Source organism: Crotalus tigris, unplaced genomic scaffold (assembly GCF_016545835.1).
Source record: "Crotalus tigris isolate CLP2741 ecotype Arizona unplaced genomic scaffold, ASM1654583v1 scf7180000024342.5246164, whole genome shotgun sequence".
Classification (NCBI taxonomy): domain Eukaryota; kingdom Metazoa; phylum Chordata; class Lepidosauria; order Squamata; family Viperidae; genus Crotalus; species Crotalus tigris.
In genome coordinates, this window is record NW_024100512.1 from 1,788,103 (window position 1) to 1,807,621 (window position 19,519).

Consider the following 19,519-nt stretch of genomic DNA (forward strand, 5'->3'; position numbering starts at 1 on the left):
TACTCTAACGATGGAGAAAACCATCAAATCTAACAGGGTTCTTTTTAATCTTTTCTCTTTTAACTTCTTTTCTGTTTGCCAAAATCAGGAATAAAAAATAGCCAGTGGGTCCCCAAATTAAAGGAAGATATTTTGGAAGCACCAAATTTTACATTGGCGTTAGGTTGTAATTATGCTTGTTCCTGTGGGATTTTTTTTTTCTTCTGAAACAAACTTTGAAGCCTGAGTCTCTCAGTGTAGGTCCTGATCACAGAACTCCTACATCAGTGGTTCTCAACCTTTTTAATGCCGCGACCCCCAACCGGTCGTAGGTCGAGGACTACTCAACTGGTCGTAAGTCGAGGACTACTCAACTGATGCAGCACCGTTTGCAGAATGGACTTTTGGCGGGCTCAGCAGGGCAGAGACAGCCTGGACAATTCCTATTGGCTTTTGAAAGCCAATAGAATTAGACTCCATTCAAGAGAGTCTATTCTATTGGCTTTCAAAAGCCAATAGAATAAAAGGGAGTAGCACAGCTAAGGAAAAGGGGAAAAAAATGGCGGACTGAGTTGTTTGGCGACCCCCGTGAAATGGTCGTTTGACCCCAAATGGGGTCCTGACCCACAGGTTGAGTACATCAAAAGTACTTGTGCTCTTGTTTAGTAAAATGCCTAACAATGAAGCAGCACCATGGCTTGGATATTTTCAGCCCCCCCCCTTGCACAATGACATAGCAAAACAGCTGCCATATCTTGCGAAACACTGGCCACATTGTAATGATGCTGACATTGCTCAGGAATTGGTATTCAGGAAATTATGATCTTTTGTTACAGGGATATTTTCCATGGGTGCCGTCCAATGATGCTTTGGATGCTTTCACATTCATGTGAATCATCGTTAATCCCAGAACTAGTTTATACATTCAAATAATGTGGGCAGTCAATTGTTGATACATATTTCCTTAAAAAAAAAATCAAAAGAGCAAAAAGTCGTATCAGGCCGATAGGAAAACCACCATTTTGAAGAAAGCCACAAGGCAAACAAATAGAAGACAGGCTTGGACAGTTTCATTTACTGTGACTAGACTTGTCAGCATGACTATACACCAAGGCAAGCATTACCTTCCCACCAAAGTGGTACCTATTTATCTACTTGCATTTACATGCTTTTGAACTACTAGGCTGGCAACAGCTGGGGCAAGTAATAGGAGCTTACCCCATCCCGCACCGCTCAGGTCTTGAATGTGGACTGTCAGCTTTCCAGCTGATCAAGCTCAGTGTCTTTAACTGCTGAGCCATTGTGCCCCACAGCAATAGGAACTGGGTTGTGAATACCCCTGGGGAGGTCCATCATAGAACTATGAAAAGACATCTTAAACCAGAAAAAAATAAAAAAAAGCTAGTGGCTGGATAGAACTGTTGTGGCACGCTGCCTGCCCCCCCATCCATTCCTGAAGGAAAAAGACCATTAGTAACAGAATGACGTCTGCCGAAGAGATTTCATTGATAATCATTGTGAAAAGCAATTTCACTATTGATGGACAACCTATCCACTTCCTTTTCGGAAAGAGTGGCCTCTGATAGTGCATTATCAGAAGGCAAGAATTTCCCATGGTAATATTTAGAAGCAGATTTTCCTAACATTACGAGAAACGGGCTATGGATTGCATGTTCATTTCTTATTACCGCAAAGAAAGCTAATAGAGAGAAAAGCCCAAAATGTAAGGGATTTTTTAAAACACAAAAGTATAACCTTCTATATATGTTCCAAGATTTTTAAAAGCAGCAGCAAATGGAAAAAAGCAAAAGGCTGCAATTTCAAAGCTCGTGTACTTAAGCCTTGGTCAAAACTGCAATCAGGAACACAGAACTTAAGACGTTAACCTTTCAAAATGGCTATTTTAATCGTTAGAAAACTGAGCTCTGAAAAAAAAAGAACCTTTGGGTTGAAACTGGCTCCCGCTACCTCATAGCACTGTCTAACAACAAAGGGAGACATCAAACTATATTTCTATTTTATTACGGCAGGGATGGTGACCTGGTGACCATCCAGATGTCAATACAGTTGCCAACATCACCATTGCCTCTGCTACTGGATGTTCTAGGAAAGTGTTTCTCAACCTTGACAATTTTAAGGCATGTGGACTTCAACTCCCAGAATTCCACAGCCAGCATTGCTGACTGTGGAATTCTGGGAGTTGAAGTCCACATGCCTTAAAATTGTCAAGGTTGAGAAACACTGTCCTAGGAATTGTAGATCAGCAATACCTGTTATGTCAAATTTAGTTAAACAATTTTAAAATAACTACTCAGTTGTTTACAAGATAAACAGATGATACAGTTTTCTACAGATTATATGGATTAAAACCTACACAATGTGGAACCAATTACGTTTTGAAAATATTCATGTAAGCTTGTTTATTGAGACTTTACTGAATTTTTTTGTAAGATAAAACTACAAAAGGATACAAACTAAGAGAAGGGTGCAAAGTGAAAGGAAGACATTTTTTAGAGTAGAGTACAAAAAAACCCTCATCCTTTTGCTTTAGATTTCACAGTAATTCAAGCCAAGCATAGCAACAAAATCATTCTAATCCTCAAAATCTAAAATCAAAGCTTCATTTTTTTCCAGTTTCAAGTGGAAGCCCAGAAGCAGTTTCCATGCAGAAAAATACAGTTACTAGGTAAATTCTTCTCTTTAATTGAAATAGTTTTGCCATCTCTGCCTGAAATAGTCAGTTTTGCCATCTCTGCCAACTCTAGTGTAAGCTTCGTTTTCTCAAATTATATAGCCACCCACTGCATGAATGGGCTTTATTTAAATTTAATTTAAAATCACTTTGAAAACAAATTAGTCATTTTATATGTAAAGCAAAGGACCCTTTGTTTTTATGGTCCAATTTTAAAAAATGAAAGGGGAAAATCTAAGGGCCAGGGCTACAATAGAGGGGGTCATATCTATAGTTTACCAATCTTTGGTTAACTTCAGTCCTTAAGACAAAGAATATGACTCTATTGAGTCTATTGAGTCTATTGACAGCAGCCACCGTATCTTGAAAAAAGCAAATTTGTTTGGATACTGACAGAGTAGCCAATCACCTAGAATTATGTTATCTAAAGCTAAGCATCTTATTGTCAGACTTATGTAGCTACCTGGATTAGAAACAGTTAATCCAATGCATTAGTCTCTCAGAGCTCTGATTAGATTAAAAAGAGTTTGAAGATTAAAGTACAAGAATTCCAATGAGCATTTCACCTTCAAATGGAAACTAACTAAAGAGAGAAGCAACCTAGAACTAAGAAGAAATTTTCTGACAGTTAGAACAATTTATCAGTGGAACAACCTGCCTCCAGAAGCTGTGAATGCTCCGACACTGGAAGTTTTTAAGAAGAGACTGGACAGCCAATTGTCTGAAATGGTACAGGGTTTCCTGCCTGAGCAGGGGGTTGGACTACACAACCTCCAAGGTCCCTTCCAACTTTTTATTATTATTATTATTAGTACTGCTGCTGCTGCTGTGCTGCTACTACTACTACTACTACTACTACTACTACTACTATTATATAAGAAATCTATATTTCAGCAACTGAATATAGGAAGACCAACCAACCTCTTTTCCTCATTCCCTTTGGTAATGGCAAGATGGACTTGGAAGTCAGTCCTAGCCTTATCAATATAATAACCCGTTTCCACACTTACCAAAGTAGTTTGGACTAGCAATGGAAGAGTTAAAATCAGAACTAGCAGGATTTCTGAAACCCACTGGTACGAAAAGCAGGCCTCATCAAACCGTATAGAATCTTAGTCTTTTTCTCTTACAACTGAATGCAAAGTACCAGACTATATAGTTGTGATTATTATTTTTTTTAAAAAGCAACAGTTTCTATTAAAAGAGCATTTGGCAATACAACATCCTAAATCCAACAGGTAGAACATTGGTACTCCAAGCATACCATGAGTTATGAGCATTTCTGATGTGGTATCTCATAATTTTTCTAATGCTAATTTCTCTTTCTCCTCTTCTCTTCCTGCTGAGACCTAAGCATTTTATTTGTTCTAGCCAAAACATTGCATCAGGGCCATCAAGATCTTGGCTGAGGCTAATGGCTATTCCGTGTGGAAACTCAATCTTCAGGAAAAAAAAAATCTCAAAGAAAGAAAATTGAGCACTAAAAAATAACATCTTCAAATAATGGATCCTACAGATATAAATGCTTAATAATAAACTCCACAACTAGTAATTAGCTGTTCTACTCCTTACATGCACAAACCAAAACAGATGTAACATTTTCACACTAGCCTGGATGCAAGACCCCTTTTTCTCACTTCCCATGCTATATTTATTGTAATACTCAGCTTCTAAGACTGTGCAAGGGTTTCAAAAGATACGGTACATCCTCGCATCATTAACTACAAAACCAGCTTCCGTAAACTTGCTAGGCAGTATCAAAAGTCTTCCCTCAGCCGCTTCTTCTTCTGAACCCTGCTTACAAGTTCATGTCTACTGCCTAGGAAAGAAGACAGAGATACTTGACATTCTTAATCTTCAAGGACTTCATTAGACACTTCCAGAAACACAAAGTGCATGAGAGAAAAGAAAAAGCAGTCATTAAAATGTAAGATCTGTCATTTCCATCAAGCTCTCGGGCCAAAACAATTCTTGGAGGACCCTCTGTTCTATATTCCATGCTTTCTAAAGGACATCCCAAATCCTTTTGTTGTTCAAAGGTCTAAGTAAATCCGCATTTCAAGCACATTTGTTAAAAAGGAACTTAAATAGCTTACGTGAATAAGATGCAAGCAACTGGCCTTTAAACGCTTACGGATACAGTAAGGTAAAATCTCAACTAGGCAGAATCTCTCAAATTGTAATAAATCTGTCTCAAAAGCTGCATATGTGCTCCAAAAACAATTCAATAACAGTTCCCAAGGGAAAGAGTGAAATAATAAATGAAGTTCCTAAGAAAATACATACCGCAAAGGCAATGCTTTTTTAAAATTTTCACACAAGCTGTAAGCCAAATCAAAATTATTTAAACTGATTTCACTAGATTTAATCTTATTGACTAGGAAGGGACACAAAGTGTTTCTCTTCTCTGTGAAGTCAAAAGTCTTTTGAACTGACTAAACAGAAAATTTGCACGTAGTTTTCCTGACAACAGCATGGAGGTGGGTTTATCATGCTGTCTTCTGGGATAATTTTCAACTTACATTCTAGGTCTCATCTCTAAGATTTCTTAGTGGCCTCCCATCCTAATATTAGCCAAGTCTGAAATCCTAATTTAAAAAAAATAAATCAGCCAAGGGTGGCTAGATGCTGCCATCTGCTGAAAACTTTTCTATACAAAAGAAATTTAAATTTAAGAATATTTAGACAACTCACTCCAAGGGAGGATCCTCTACATAATGTGTTAAACCTCTGCGTAACCAACATTTGTTGAATAAACTACTGAGTTTGCAAAATCATGCAAATCACACTATTTAACATGAGTCATTGCACTACAGTTAACACATGCTCTTTAGTTTTACTTTACTATGGTATCTTAATGGACAGTTTACCATTTTATAATCCATGACTTACAGCTGAATGTGAGATAAACTAGACAACTGATTTAAAAAGCATGGCTTGGTACAAAACCTGATGTTATCAATGTCTTCATCCTATAAAGCATCTTGCTCAAATCCCTTTGATCATAATGGGCTATACCTAAATGATGCCCTGCCCCAAAGTATTCAAAATCAGAAAGAATCAAAGAATTAAATAAATAAATGGCTTCAATTTCTCATGATAATTTCTGTAGCTATTGTCCATAGTATTTAAAAAAAATCAAAGCAGGTTAAAAAAAATCAAACGTATTATGAAAATATAGTTGTTTACTTGTTATCATTTAAGTAGCTCTTTATCTCAAATAGCTATTTTTTTACACCACCCCAAGCACAAACAAAAATTGCATACATTTCCAGCACAATTAAAAAAAAAAAATTAGACAAAGGGAAGCTCACCAATTTCAGGCAAGAATATTTTATAATAAATATGAACAGCAATGTAGCCATGAATGCTCAGATTAAGAACAAGCCTTTTGCTTGTTGGTTAGTCTTACAAGTTACACATCAGCTGATTTTGCCTTAAGAATGATGAACTACAGTTTAATCAATAAAGATGGCTCCTTGTAACTTTTAGGCAAAGGCAGAAGCCTATTTCTTATTTACCAGCCTGCCGTCTCTCCTCTCACAGCCAACTCCAGGATCTTACACTTCCTTCCACCCACACGTGCTCACATTGCAATCTGTTTTTCCAGCACCTGTTGTCACGTATTTTACTGTGCAGTTGTAAAACTTGATATCTTCAGTGGTATCTTGAACAGTTTCTTACTGCAAATTCCTCTATGCTCACCTATTTTCACTTTCTACCACTCTTGTACTCTTAGTTTTTTTTAAAAAAAAGAATAAAAGTGCTGTGGGAATCTTAGCATGACTATTTACAGCAGTGTTCCTCAACTTGGTAGCTTGAAAAAGTATGAACTTCAACTCCCAGAATTCCCCAGTCCAGTGTGTTGGCTGGGGAATTCTGGGAGTTGAAGTGCGCACACCTTCTACTTGCCAAGGTTGAGAAATACAGATTTACAGTATTCTACTGTGATGTAAAACCATTTTACATCCCAGCTAGATGTGTCTGAAAACAGTGCGAGTATATACTCACATATAATATGTATAATTCTGGATTGATCTCCTGAACACCAAGTTGCCTTCTTTCGTAACTCATCTGTTTTACAAACCATAAACTTTGGTTTACAAACCACAAGGGCTGGTTTCACACATGGTATTACACCACCATGCTCGGTTATGAGATGTTACACAGTGTGAAGTCAGCTATTCGGTTTTTAGTCATGGTTTATGATTCAGCGCTAATTAAACCCACCGAACTGTGATGTATTAGACAAGCCCTAATTGAAGAAGCTATGGCTTATGTTTCTTTCCAGTGACTAAACAGCTGTATAAATTTAAAGTATAAATACGCAAATATATACATATATATCAGTACTTTGGCAATTCTTAATTTCCTACAGTAAGATGCCCCTGCATCTGGCATCATTTCTTATTCCAGGTCTTAACAGAGATGACTTCAGAACAGTGGTGGGATTCAAATATGTGAACAACCGGTTCTCTATGTGGATGCCACTTCTGGAAGTCCATTCTGGGCCTGGGCAACAAAAAATTAGCTACCGGTTCTGCTGAAGTGGTGAGAACCCGCTGAATCCCACCACTGTTTCAGAAGCTTTTCCCCAATCTGATTGCCCTCCAGTAGTATTAGATCACAACTCCCCCAATTCGTAGCCTTCATAAAACTCTCCAGATGCTCTGGTTGGCCTCACCAGTTCAGCCATTCAAAAAAAGTACAGCTTCCAAAATGCAGCCTTTCCACCAATGTAGGAGAGTTGAACCTAGCAGTCAACTCCAAGGCACGCCAGTGCAAGTACATTTAACAGCTAAAAACTATGGAGAAAATAATCATTTTGTCATACCAGCCAAACTAGCTTCATCTACCAAAGCTGAAGAAATAGATGCAGCACTATAAAAATGTGAGGTTGTCGTATCAGTGCCTATTCAGGTTAGATACTTTCCCAAGGCGAAGACTGAAGCAGAGGTTGGTACCAGGCTTCTATCTGCTAAATGTTTTAACTGTTAGTGCCAAACTCAAAAGCTTCACTTCAGCAACACACCCACCCTCATTTTATAACCATGAAAACACACCATTAGTTACTACTTGTCTTTAAACAAAGATGCACTGATTTCAATTAAGAGTCTTCATTTTAATATTGATCCTTCGCATAGCCAGGATTGTTGTTAAGTGTCATTTGTCTGAGTAGATATTAAGCTGGACCTTGCACAACGTGTCCATAAAATAAGCACCAAATGTTCTACTGCAGAAAGGGCTACTTAGTTTCCACCAATAAAACATTCACCAGTCTTCTACCAGTGTCATATTAAACTTACATCAGTGCTTGTTTTCTTGTAGTGTTCCCACAGCCTGCCTTCTAGATGAAATTACTGTACAATATATAACAGCGTCAGAAAGGAAGGCGTCACTTGGAAGGATGAAATCGAGAAGAAATCAATACAAAGAAGATAAATGTTCCTTCTTACAAGCAGCAGAATATCAAAAAGAGAGAAGTTTTTTTTTCACGCCTTCTCTTTTCTGTTTGGCTTATCCTGAATTATCTGAAAAAAGGTATTAAAGGATATGCTTCCGGTAAGATGAAACTTTTCATAGTGTTATCGATCTCTGAGTTGTTAAACCTTTATAGTACAATCCTGTGTGCATTTTTTTAGAAGAAATAAGACTACATTCAACATGGTTTACTCCTTAGCTAGAACATTTCATCAAAGAAGTGCAACCTTAGCTTCTCAAGTCTTTTTTCCTATCCAACTTTGATTTCATCTTATGCATATATTAGCTATAAACAATGACATCAAAAAAGATCTGTGTTGTTCTGCCTTTAATCATAGTTATAAAGAGGTGCTAATGAAAAGTAAAAAAAAACTTAAGCCAACTATAACAAAGAAAAAAATGTTGTATATTAAATTAGCATATTCATATTAAGTCTGCCTATTAAGGAAAAAATGCAATGGGGTTAAAATCAGTGGAATCAGGAAAGAAGTGTGGATGCTACAAATATGAACAGTATAGAGTTTGATAAAGTTAGATTTTTTTTTTTAATTTAAGGGAGCCATTCTAAAATACATGGTATGAATTGTGGAATGGAAAGAAGTCCCATTAAGTTTTCTGGGGTTGGAACAAAGTAATGTGGATCAGCTGCTTACAGTTCTTCTAGCCTAAGGTTCTTTGACAGATTTTTAAGAAACATATTAAATGATTTTAAAGCTTTTTTTTTCTACAAGACACAAGTGGAAAGTAGTTGCTTGTACCAGTGACAAAACATTTCAGTTAAATTTGCTAGTCATCATCTTTTTCATAAAGAAACAATGGGAAAGGGTAAATTGATAAACACTGGAGTATTTATTACAAAGCCATCTTTGTGAACATTTTATACACTGCTAATAATAGGCAAACTCCAAGCATTCATCATCTGTCCAGCTGTGACGTGCAAGATTGTACTGAAATTTAGAGCAAATGGCAAGAGCAGCTGACACCCTTCCTTCCCTTAAATAGAGAGAGGTTTTAGGAACTGTTGTGAAATGTAGTATTATCTGATCAGTGTACACATGTTGGGAGACTTTGGGATATACATATGTTGAATGCAGTTCAGAAAAAACAGCAGCTCAGCAGTGCCTCTACTGGCCCATTTGTGTTACTGTATTCAGTATGAAGGTTGGGTGAGAAAATCATACACAGAGAAACATAAGCTTCCCCGACATTTTTTAACTTTTCCAGGCTCTGGGCTCAGATTAGAAATGGAGAAGGGTGAATGAAAATCCATCCTGCACTACAGAATTTTTCCACCAGTGTTTCCACCATGCACGTTTTCTACCAAGAGAACAAGCAAACACAATGTCTGCTTCTCTTTCTCTCTCTCTCACACACACACATACAACGATTAACCCTGCATGTCAGAAATCAGATGGGTCAAGCAAAATGCCCATCATCCTAAAATGACTTTGGCTAGACTCTAGAACTGCCCCAAAGGGAAAGGCTGGACAAGGTTTTAGGCCATCTATCTAAAATGTCAGAATTCATACTTCTCTCCACCCATCAGAGTACAATCTGACCTTCTTCTAACTCTCCATCCATACCAAGGTCAAGGTTGTGACACCTTTCAAGTTTCATAGAATAAAAATGCAAGGACAGCTGTATAAGAAAGCCAAAAGTCAAGGTAATTGTGATTTCCAAAATAGATTTCCAAAATAAGACAGGATCCACCTTATTTCTACCTGGGTGATATGGCTAGTTTGCACACCCAATTTTTGAGAATGAGGGTTTTCAGTTTCCCCCCCTCCCCCATACACACACACACACACACACACACACCAGCACCACCAAGCACACATCCCCAGCTGGCATTTTGTCTCTGCCACACTCAGGGTCTGTTTAGGAAGCACTGCACCAAATGCAAGACCTCAGCAGGGCAACCAAAAGGCCAAAAATAAAAGCCAGCCAGGTCTGATGAGGCAGAAGGAAAGAAGCACAAGAATTTCTGACAGGGAGATGCATGTTATAGCAACAGACTTATTTAAAAAAAAAAAAAGGCTGAATCTCCAACATTCAAATGAGGGAGTTTCTCTGCCTCTCCAGCCAAGCCTACACATTTACCAAGCTCAACCAGTAGTTTGGGGAGGGTGGGTGAATTAGGAGAAAAGAGACAGATATTATCCAGTAGTCTATTGTGGCTACTTCAAGGAGAAAGATAATGGAAGGCAATAGGCAGCACCCCAAGGAAGACTGAGTAGTAGCAGTCGTGCCAGATAAAAAAACAACACAGGGAGAACCAACGTTGCAAGCACAATCAGGCACATTCACTTTCTATTAAAGGCAGGGGTGGAGGGAAGCCCATTACTCCGCATTAAGCGCGGCAAGCAGCCGGTTTGAAGGTCTTCCCCCCCCCCTCCACATCGCTCCAACCGAAGGGCGAAGGCACCAGAGAAAAAGAGGGGAGCCACTGGACGAGGAAGACTGAGCATCTCACGAGCAGAAGTTGTGCGGAGAACAAACGGCAAAGGGCAGCCAGCCAGCCTCAGAGAGATCTTTTCTCTCCTTCTCCCAGTCTCCCGATCCAAACGGGAGTCCCCCAGTCCTTCCGCGGGAACGAAGCCCGCTTCATCTCAAAAAAAAAAAAAAAAGAAAGAAAGAAAAAAGCCGGTTTCCATCCCTGCCCGGGCGAAGAGAATGGGGGGGGGGTCTGGCTGCGGGAGGAGACAGATCGGGTCCAAGGGGGCGGGGGGGGAGAGAAATCTCGCAACACATTCTCTCGCCCCGGGCTTTGGATCCCCAACTGCCTGCACCCACGTACACAACCCACCGGTTACAAATGACAGCGAGCACAGGCGTGCAAAAGCCAAGCGAGAGGCTCATCCATCGAAAGGGGGAAAAAAGAGAGAGAGAGGCGGGACTCGGGGCGACATCTGCGGGGCTCCTTGGCGCCCTCGCCCGCCCTCCTTCCCTATCCCCCCCCTCCCCAGCCTCTTTCCAGCCCTCCATCGCACGCTTCGGTTGCCACTCACCGGGAAAACACACCACGTAATGGAGCACGGAGAGGGTGATTTTCAAGAAAAAGATCCAGCAACACGGTTGTAGTAGCCTCCGCATGTCCAAAACCGCACATCGAAAAAAAAATGAAAAGGGGGAGTTCTCTTGAAATGGATTTAAAAAGAAAAAAGGAGAGGATTCCGCACACGCATTCCCCCTCCAAAAAAAAAAAAAAAAAAACCCCACAAACACAAAAAAAAAACCCCCACAAAACTTGTTGAGGGCGACCAAACTTGTACGCTTCCCTCCCCCTCGGCTGGAAACAAAAGGAGAGCAATTCTCGGCGTTTTCTTTGGACGCCCCCCACCCCACCCGGCGCCGTTCCCTTCGCGCACTCCGAAGCTGAATAATGCAGCGGCCCGCGCTTCGCTTCTCCACTCCGAGTCGCACGCTTGGATCGCCGCCTGGGTACAAAGGCGCGAGTCCCAGAGTTGAGCAAGCAGCACCGCTCAAGGCCTCGGAAGCCGACCCGCTGCGGGAACTCGGGCGCCCGGAGCTCACAACTTCGCTCTAACCCGCCAAGAGCCCGGCGGCGACGGGGATCGCTGGAGAAAGAGCGCCTCGGCCAGGCTCGGACTCCTCATGCGGGCAGCCTCTCGGCAGGCCAAAGGGAAAAAGGCATTCCTGCGAACGCCAGTTCAGAGCGAGGCAGCGGCGGGAGGATTTTCTCCCCTTCCCAAATGATGGGGAGCCCGGAGCAAGAGGGGAAGCGGCGGCGGCGGCGGCGGAGCTGCTTTCAATCCATCCCGCTGCTGGAAGTTGAGGCTCCGGCGAAAGCTGGCGAGGCAGAATCAGGCAGGAGCTGCTGCTGGAACCTTTCCATTCTTCCATACAGGAAGTAACATGTGAGCCTGGATCCTGGCTGAGACTTTAAAGCGGAGAGGGAGCGGGAGCGGAAGGGAGAGAGCGAGTGAGAGAGAGAGAGAGAGAGAGAGAGAGAGAGAGAGAGGGAAAAGGAGAGTCGAGGCGGGGGCGCGCGGGGAGAGAGGAGGAGGAGGAGGGCTTTGCGCGCACTCGAGGCTCTTAAAGGGGCATCGCAGACGCGTCTCTCGCATCCAGTGGTGCCGGCAAACGGGGCGCCGCCTTTCCAGCCTATTCCAGGCGTCCCTCCGCTTGCGTTGGGCTTCCCACGCTCTCGTCGTCCGCACCCTTTGGGTGCTGCTGCACTTCACACGGCTTAAAAAAAAAATAGACGCTCCGCCGACGAAGCATGCATACGGCGTCTATACCCGCAAGTAGAGAACACGTGCAGACTCTCTCCGGCTTTAAAGGCATCAGAGGCCCTGCGTGTCAACTAAACACGCGCCCGCCACGCGTGCCGGAGCCACTGACGACCGGCATCAGCAGCTCAACCTCGCCCGGAAGGAGGGCTTCATTTACACGTGCAGCGATATTGATAAAAGTATCTCTGGTGTGGCTAGCCCCCTTCCCCCCGAATGTGCAAACACACTTTCTCCGAATGCGACCACACCTGCCTTGCCTCTCGTGCAACCTTATAGTAAAAATAAAAAAAAGCATAACCTTTAACCCAAACACGTTGTCTCCCTCGCGAGCGCACACACCGCTGTTTTCCTCACAACTCTATTTAAAGCTCTTCACACATTACATGCATTTATCTCACACCTTTATTTACAGCCTTTCCCTTTTTCCAGAGACACGCGTTCTGTCTCCCCCCCATACACACTTCTCCCGCGCATGCGCAGCCGGCCTCTGGCTAAGCGCATTCGCTCCCTTGCCATCCACCGCGCGGGTTTGCGAACTAGCGGACAGGATCCCGAGCCCGCAGCGAGCGCGCCCGGACTGCTTTTTCCCCTGCGCGTGCGCCCTCGTTTTCTGTCCAGGAAAACCTGCAAATCCATTCTCACTTTTTTTTTTTTTTCTGCTTTGCAAAAGTAGACTGACTTCTTATTTTTTCAATTTTCTGACAGCGGGGGAGGGGGCTTAAAGTAGTATAGATTTACCATCGGGGTGCCTCTAATCAGGAAAATGCCATAGCTCTCATTTCTTTGCTACTTTTTTTTAAAAAAAAAAACTACGGTCCGATCATGCATCCTAAAATACTAGAGGTACCGTCTCAGTCTCTCTTCTGGTTGTTGTTGTTTTTTTTTTCCCTGAGTTGGATTGTTTCTTGATCTTTGTGAGACGCCGTTTTGGTTTTTTTTTTTTTCTTTTTCCTTTTAGACGATCTCAGCTTTTGCGATCCGGGGAGAGGCGGAGAGGTTAAAAGGACCTTCTAGCTGTGATCAGCCTGAAGCAGAGCTCGGAAGTTAGGCTGATCCTGAGGGAGATAAGAGGGAGCGATTTCCTTTTTGGCCCGGCGTTTAAATAAAAAGCAATCCGGGAGAAGCGTTCTGGGGGAAATCCCTTATCTGTAATGAGTTTTGTCCCTTCCTTTAGACTGCGAGATTTTATCGACTTTTAGTTATAAGTAGCACCGTATTTTCCCTTTATGTCTCTCCTAACTGCTGTCTGAGAGCTAGGGTTTTTTTTTTCTCCCTGATGATAAGTGTAATTGAGTCAAGATAATTTGGCATTGGTAATACTTTTTTTTTAAACAGCCTTATCTAAATTGTATCTTTTGGAAGGTACTTATACTATTCTATCCCCTTTGGTATATGCTTGTCGATGTTCTATTTCATTTTGAAAAACAGTAGAAAAAAATGAATGGAACTTAACTTACCATAAAGTAAGTAAAATCAGGGAGAGAAGGATTAATATATTTGGTTTGGTTTTTTTGGGGGGGGGGCACATTGAGAAGGATTTTTTTTTTCCAGGAATGTGAATGGATGTCATTTAGAAGATGGTCTCTGTGCTGCCAAAGTACAAGACACACATTTATTAAACACTAGAAGAAGAAGAAAATCCAGACAGTTCAATCAGGGTCTGGTAGCCATCTGTCAATGATGTTTTCATTTGGTCTTTCGACAAAGCAAAGGGCTAAGCTTGGTAACCTAAAATACCTCTTTCAGTTCGATGTATCTTATGCTTGGACTAAATGAGGCCTCCCTGATATCAGTGAGGCCACTTTGTGGCTAAATCTGAATCCAATCCATTCTTTGTAACTGTTTGTCTTTAATTGATTATGTGTTTGCCAGTTGTGAGAGAGTAGGATAAAATAGCTGTAGGTAAATAATGTAATTGCTATAATTGGATGCAACAAGCTGCAAAATTAGGGGTATTTTGAAAACTTGCCTTTTTTTTTAACCTGTACTGCAGGCCACTTTAGCTGATTGTGTTCAGCAGGTCAGCGGTTCAAATCTCACCGGCTCAAGGTTGACTCAGCCTTCCATCCTTCCGGGGTAGGTAAAATGAGGACCCAGATTGTTGGGGGCAATGTAAATATATATATACATTGCTTACTGGTGTACGCCGCTTAGAGAGTGCTTGCACTTAAAGCGGTATATAAGTCTCATAAATAAATAAATAAATAAATAAACCTGTATTGAGATAATAAATATGCCTTTCCTCAAAAAAAAATCCATATATATTCTAAGCCAGAGGTCCCCAACCTTTTGGCACCAGGGACTGGTTACATGGAGAGAGGTTTTTCCGTGGACTGGAGGATGCGTGGTTTTGTGAGCTGCCTGTATCTCATGGATGGGCCTTCACTTGTTTGTGCAGACTGGTGGCTGGCATGTCGTGGCCTGGTACTGGTCCATGGACCGGGGGTTGAGGACCTCTGTTCTAAGCATATTATCTGGGCTTGTTGGCTGGAAAGGTTAAAGACCCAAGCACCATGCAATGTGGTGAGCTCCCATCCTTGCCCCAGGTCCTGCCAACCTAGCAATTCGAAAGCATGCAAATATGAGGTACCACTTTGGTGGAAAGGTAGCACACTCCATGATGTCATGCTGGCTACATGACGGCAGAAATGTCTTTGGACAATGCTGGCTCAATGGCCTTGAAAGGGAGATGAGCATCTCTCCTATAGTCAGCAACGACTAGCGGAGTAAAATCCGCAAGGACTCCTATCCTGTTACAGAATGTGGATAGTCAGAGTGCCTATCTCTATAATTTCAAAGTTCCCATAAATAATCATGAAGTTGGGTGTTTTCATGCATCTTTGCCCAAGATCTTATACTCAGTAACTTGGAAGTATGCCTTCTTATGCTAAAGTTAAATTTATTGCTACAGTCCCATGGATAAGGAAATAAATCCAACTGAACCCGCAAGGCTTTACATTTGTTTAAATTGTTGAGATTTAAGTGCAAGTATTAAATGTTTAAATGTACATCATTCAAAAATCAATTCGGAATGCATAGGTCAGGGGTAGGCAACCTTGGCTCTTTTATGACTCGTGAACTTCAGCTCCAATTCTGGGAGTTGACGTCCACGAATCATAAAAGAGCCAAGGTTGCCTACCCCTGGCATAGGTTATTATAAGATATTGCTATTAATACCTTCAAGATAATCACCAATATAAAGTCTAGGTAGTCCCGACCTACAATTAAAATTGAGCCAGAATTTTTGTTGCTCAGTGAAACATTGGTTAAGTGAATTTTGCCCTAATTTTACAACTTTTCTTGCCACAGTTGCTATGTGAGTCACTGTAATTGCTAAGAGAATCTGGCTTCCCCATTGAGTTTGTTTGTCAGAAGGTCTCAAAAGGGGATCACATGATGCTGGGACACTGCAACCTTCATAAATGTGAGTCAGTTGCTAAGCATCTGAATTTTGATCATGTGACCATGGGGATGCTGCAGCAGTTGTAAGTGGGAAAATTGGCCATAAAGTCACTTGTTTCAGTGCCATTGTAACTTTGAATAGTTGCTAAATAAACTGTTGTAAATGGAAGGCTATCTGTATATGCAGGCTTTTGTCAAAATGTTGAAAGGTTTCTACTGTCACAACTCATGTTTCATCCCTTTTGGATGTGCCTGAAATATCATAATCTGCATCCAAGAAAAGCAGAGTTTGCATCCCAATGACACAACATTGCTTTTATTATTTGCCTCCCCCCCTCTGCAGAGAGCTTGCCAAGAACCATACAGAGCTACTATTATCATTATGTAAATTTTTCTGTCAGCACCTCTTCCAAGGAGTTCCAGATGATGAATAAACCTCATGACTCATCTTCCTGATGTCTTAAATGGAGGGAAAGCATGGCACAATATGCTAAATCATGGTTTATAAACCATACAAATGGTGATGAGATATTTCTTGGGGGGGAGGGTTGACTTAAAGTGCCCTGTGAATTCAACCACTTATTTTATAAAACCTTATGGTTTTTCATATTGGACAGATCCAGCCAACTATAGTTTGATCAATAAATCATGGTATGTTGTGTTGCATAATCTCAGCCAATGATGGATAGAACAACATCTAGCAAGTGTCATGGCTGAGCAGGAACTTGGATTTGGATTTCAATATACAAATAAGATCAATAAAATTTCACTCTACTTTGCTTGCATGCATATGCTACTATATACTATGATAAATAAGTGCAAGAAAGGAATGGACAAACATTTGTCCAATGGCATAAGGACTCCTGTCTTGGACAGGGGGGGGGGTTGGACTAGAAGACCTCCAAGGTCCCTTCTGGCCCTATGATTCTATTATAGATGTAATGAGCAAAAGGAATTACAGGTGTAATATGAAAGAAAGGAAAAAGAAACACAGACAGATCTACTTTACACCCAAACTATTAACTATATGTCCCCATATGGAATGTTCATTACAAAATTGCAATGCAAATTCTATTCCACACACACACATGCATACTGCAGTGTAATCATAGAAAGTGGAGTTTGTCATTTTGCCATCTTCATGATTAGGAACAGATGCCTATGACCACACACACACTTCTTCAGCAATCAATCTATATTGCATTCAACTTAACTTTTGCATGCCTCTTAATGTTCCCAAAAGATCAGAAATTCACTGTCATACAGAGCTATTTTCACTTTATTTTGCAAAGGTTCATTTTTCTCAATAGACCACCTACAATCTATTACATTTCTGCTAACGTTTGCACATTTTAAACTTTCTTCGTTCATTTACCTATCCCTTAATAAACATCCCCATGTTTGATCTGTCAGCTACTACCAGGATATGTTTTGGAGAAAATATATCCTCTTGCTGACCTTGTCCCACCTAAGATAGGAGAGAAGTAGCAGCAGACACCCAGAGAACTAAGCAAGAGAATGACTCTTGACATCCTCTGAATGGACATATGCCCCAAGCCTGCCAACTTGTATCTAGGAACAATTTTATAACAAGAACAAATACTCTTGATGGTACACAAGGACAAAATCAAATTCAAAGATGGAGGAAGGAGACCATTGAGCAATGAATAACATTAAAGAAGGATCTGGTTGAAGGATCCAACCCCCCTTATACTACTTGGAGGACCTGAATAGATTTGAGAGTTGGAGTGCCTAACCAATATGCTGAATGGAAACTCGTGGCAGACAACACACTGTGTGAATGTGGAGAGATGCAGAGCCTGGCTCATCTGCTGGCATGTTAGCTACAACCAAAAACATGTACCAATAATGGCTTGTTTTCTGGCCAACAACAAAGCCAAAAAGATGGTTTCATTCTGGAAGTTTAAAATTTGATCTAGACATGCTCTAGGGTTGGTTCCCCCCCCCCTTGCATAATATGGAATTATAAGCACTTTTTAACCTGGCAAACAGAACTCCTTTGCTGTTTGATATATTAATTTTCAGAGCACTATTCCTTGTTTCATCATATAATCTGATATTCATTGGAAATCATTCAGTTCTCAGCCAGCTACACAGCATTGTCTGCATACAACAGTGTAAGTACACTTAGACCTAACATACTTCTAATATCAGAAATACTCTTTAAATATTTTTCCATAAATACATTAGATGTAAAAGGGAACATAATGCATCACCATTTCTGCTAAGTCTTACAAATATACAGTCAGTCTCTTTACTCATATTAATACATTTCTCAGAGACCTGCTGAAAAGATAAATTTAGTCTGCACACCTGCTGCCCAATGAAAAATTGTGCATTAATTCTTAAAGCTTTTTTATTGTTACTTTTCATGTCCTTTCAGTCAGAAGCCTATAAAGCATCTTCCAACCCACACTTAACAAACTACCAAAAGAAGAGAATATAAGTAGCTCAGAGTTGAACTATGGAGTCTTTGGTGCTCTCTGAGCTTGGTTGTTTGCTTGCAGATATTTCATTACCCATCCTGGTAATAATTCAGTCCAGAATTCCAAGATCAAGGTCAGGGTTGTCGGCCAAAGTTGAGAATTTCACCTGGAGAATCCACAAAATGTCATGCAAGAGCCAGATGATTGGGCAAGTGTTTCCAGCAAAGGAAATGGGTCAGGACTGCTTCTTAAATCAGGCTGCAGCCACCTGTTTTTAATCAAGGGATTTACTCCTTTGCTTGGCAAGGAGTCATATAGAATGTCTTTGCTCCGTTTTTCACTCTATTCACTTGGATGCACAGGCTGGACACCTTACATGAAATTCAGTGGTGAAAAAAATAAGGTTCTACATTTAGGCAAGAAAAAACAAATGCACAGGTATAGTATAGGTGGTACCTTGCTCAATAGTAGCATCATCATCATCATCATCATCATCATCATTATTATTATATTCATTAGATGTGAACCTCAGTCAACTGAACATTCAAATTGACTGATGTTGATGGTTGACACAGATTGCTGCCAGCATTCTAGGTATCAAACAGGTACCTCCTGTTTGTATAAAAATTTATTATTATGGATCATCGCATAGTCAGCCAGATGTTCAGACTGGATTTGGCATTTTGTCTACCTATCGAGTCCTTACCCAGGACCTGGAATAGGCAGATGTGGATGTTTGATGGTATTACAGGTATCGTCGCAGGATGGAAGCAGTTCCTAGTAAGGCGGCCTTTTGCAATTGACTACTAGCGAATTTGTCAATGCCAATGGTGTTCAAGTGGTGCTCCAATTGTTTTGGGATTGCACCCAAGGAGCCTATGACTATTGGTACTACCCTTGCTTGCTTTTGCCACAGTCTTTCTATTTCTATTTGTAGGTCTTTGTATTTTGTTATCTTCTCCAGTTCTTTCTCTTCTATTCTGCTGTCTCCAGGCACTGCCACGTCCACTATCCAGACTTTTTTGTTTGTATTATCATCATCATTATTATTATTATTATTATTATTATTATTATTATTATTATTATATGCTTATCTGACTTTTTTAAAGGTTCAGATGGTTTCTATATTTGATCAGCCTCAGGTGGTTGTTGGCTTTGTGTCTCCTGAGGTTGATCTTCTATAGGTTCTGCTGGAGCCTCTTCTTCAATATCAGGAGTCATTGTCTGAGTCCTGAGCCATGACACATACCCAGCATGGCCAT

General features: G+C 40.9%; 1 protein-coding gene across 3 annotated transcripts in view; it reads right to left on the reverse strand.

The window, feature by feature from the left end:
• PTPRG (protein tyrosine phosphatase receptor type G) overlaps positions 1–12,141 on the reverse strand; it is a 780,345-nt gene extending 768,204 nt beyond the window's left edge. For 2 of the 3 annotated variants that reach the window (XM_039326608.1, XM_039326606.1), the window contains exon 1: positions 11,161–12,139. In XM_039326608.1, the coding sequence (XP_039182542.1) occupies positions 11,161–11,245 (85 nt within the window). In that variant the 5' untranslated portion in view covers positions 11,246–12,139. Of the gene's footprint in view, positions 1–11,160 lie in introns of all 3 variants that reach the window. The other variant, XM_039326607.1, reaches the window with a different exon arrangement.
• Positions 12,142–19,519: the final 7,378 nt, after the last annotated feature.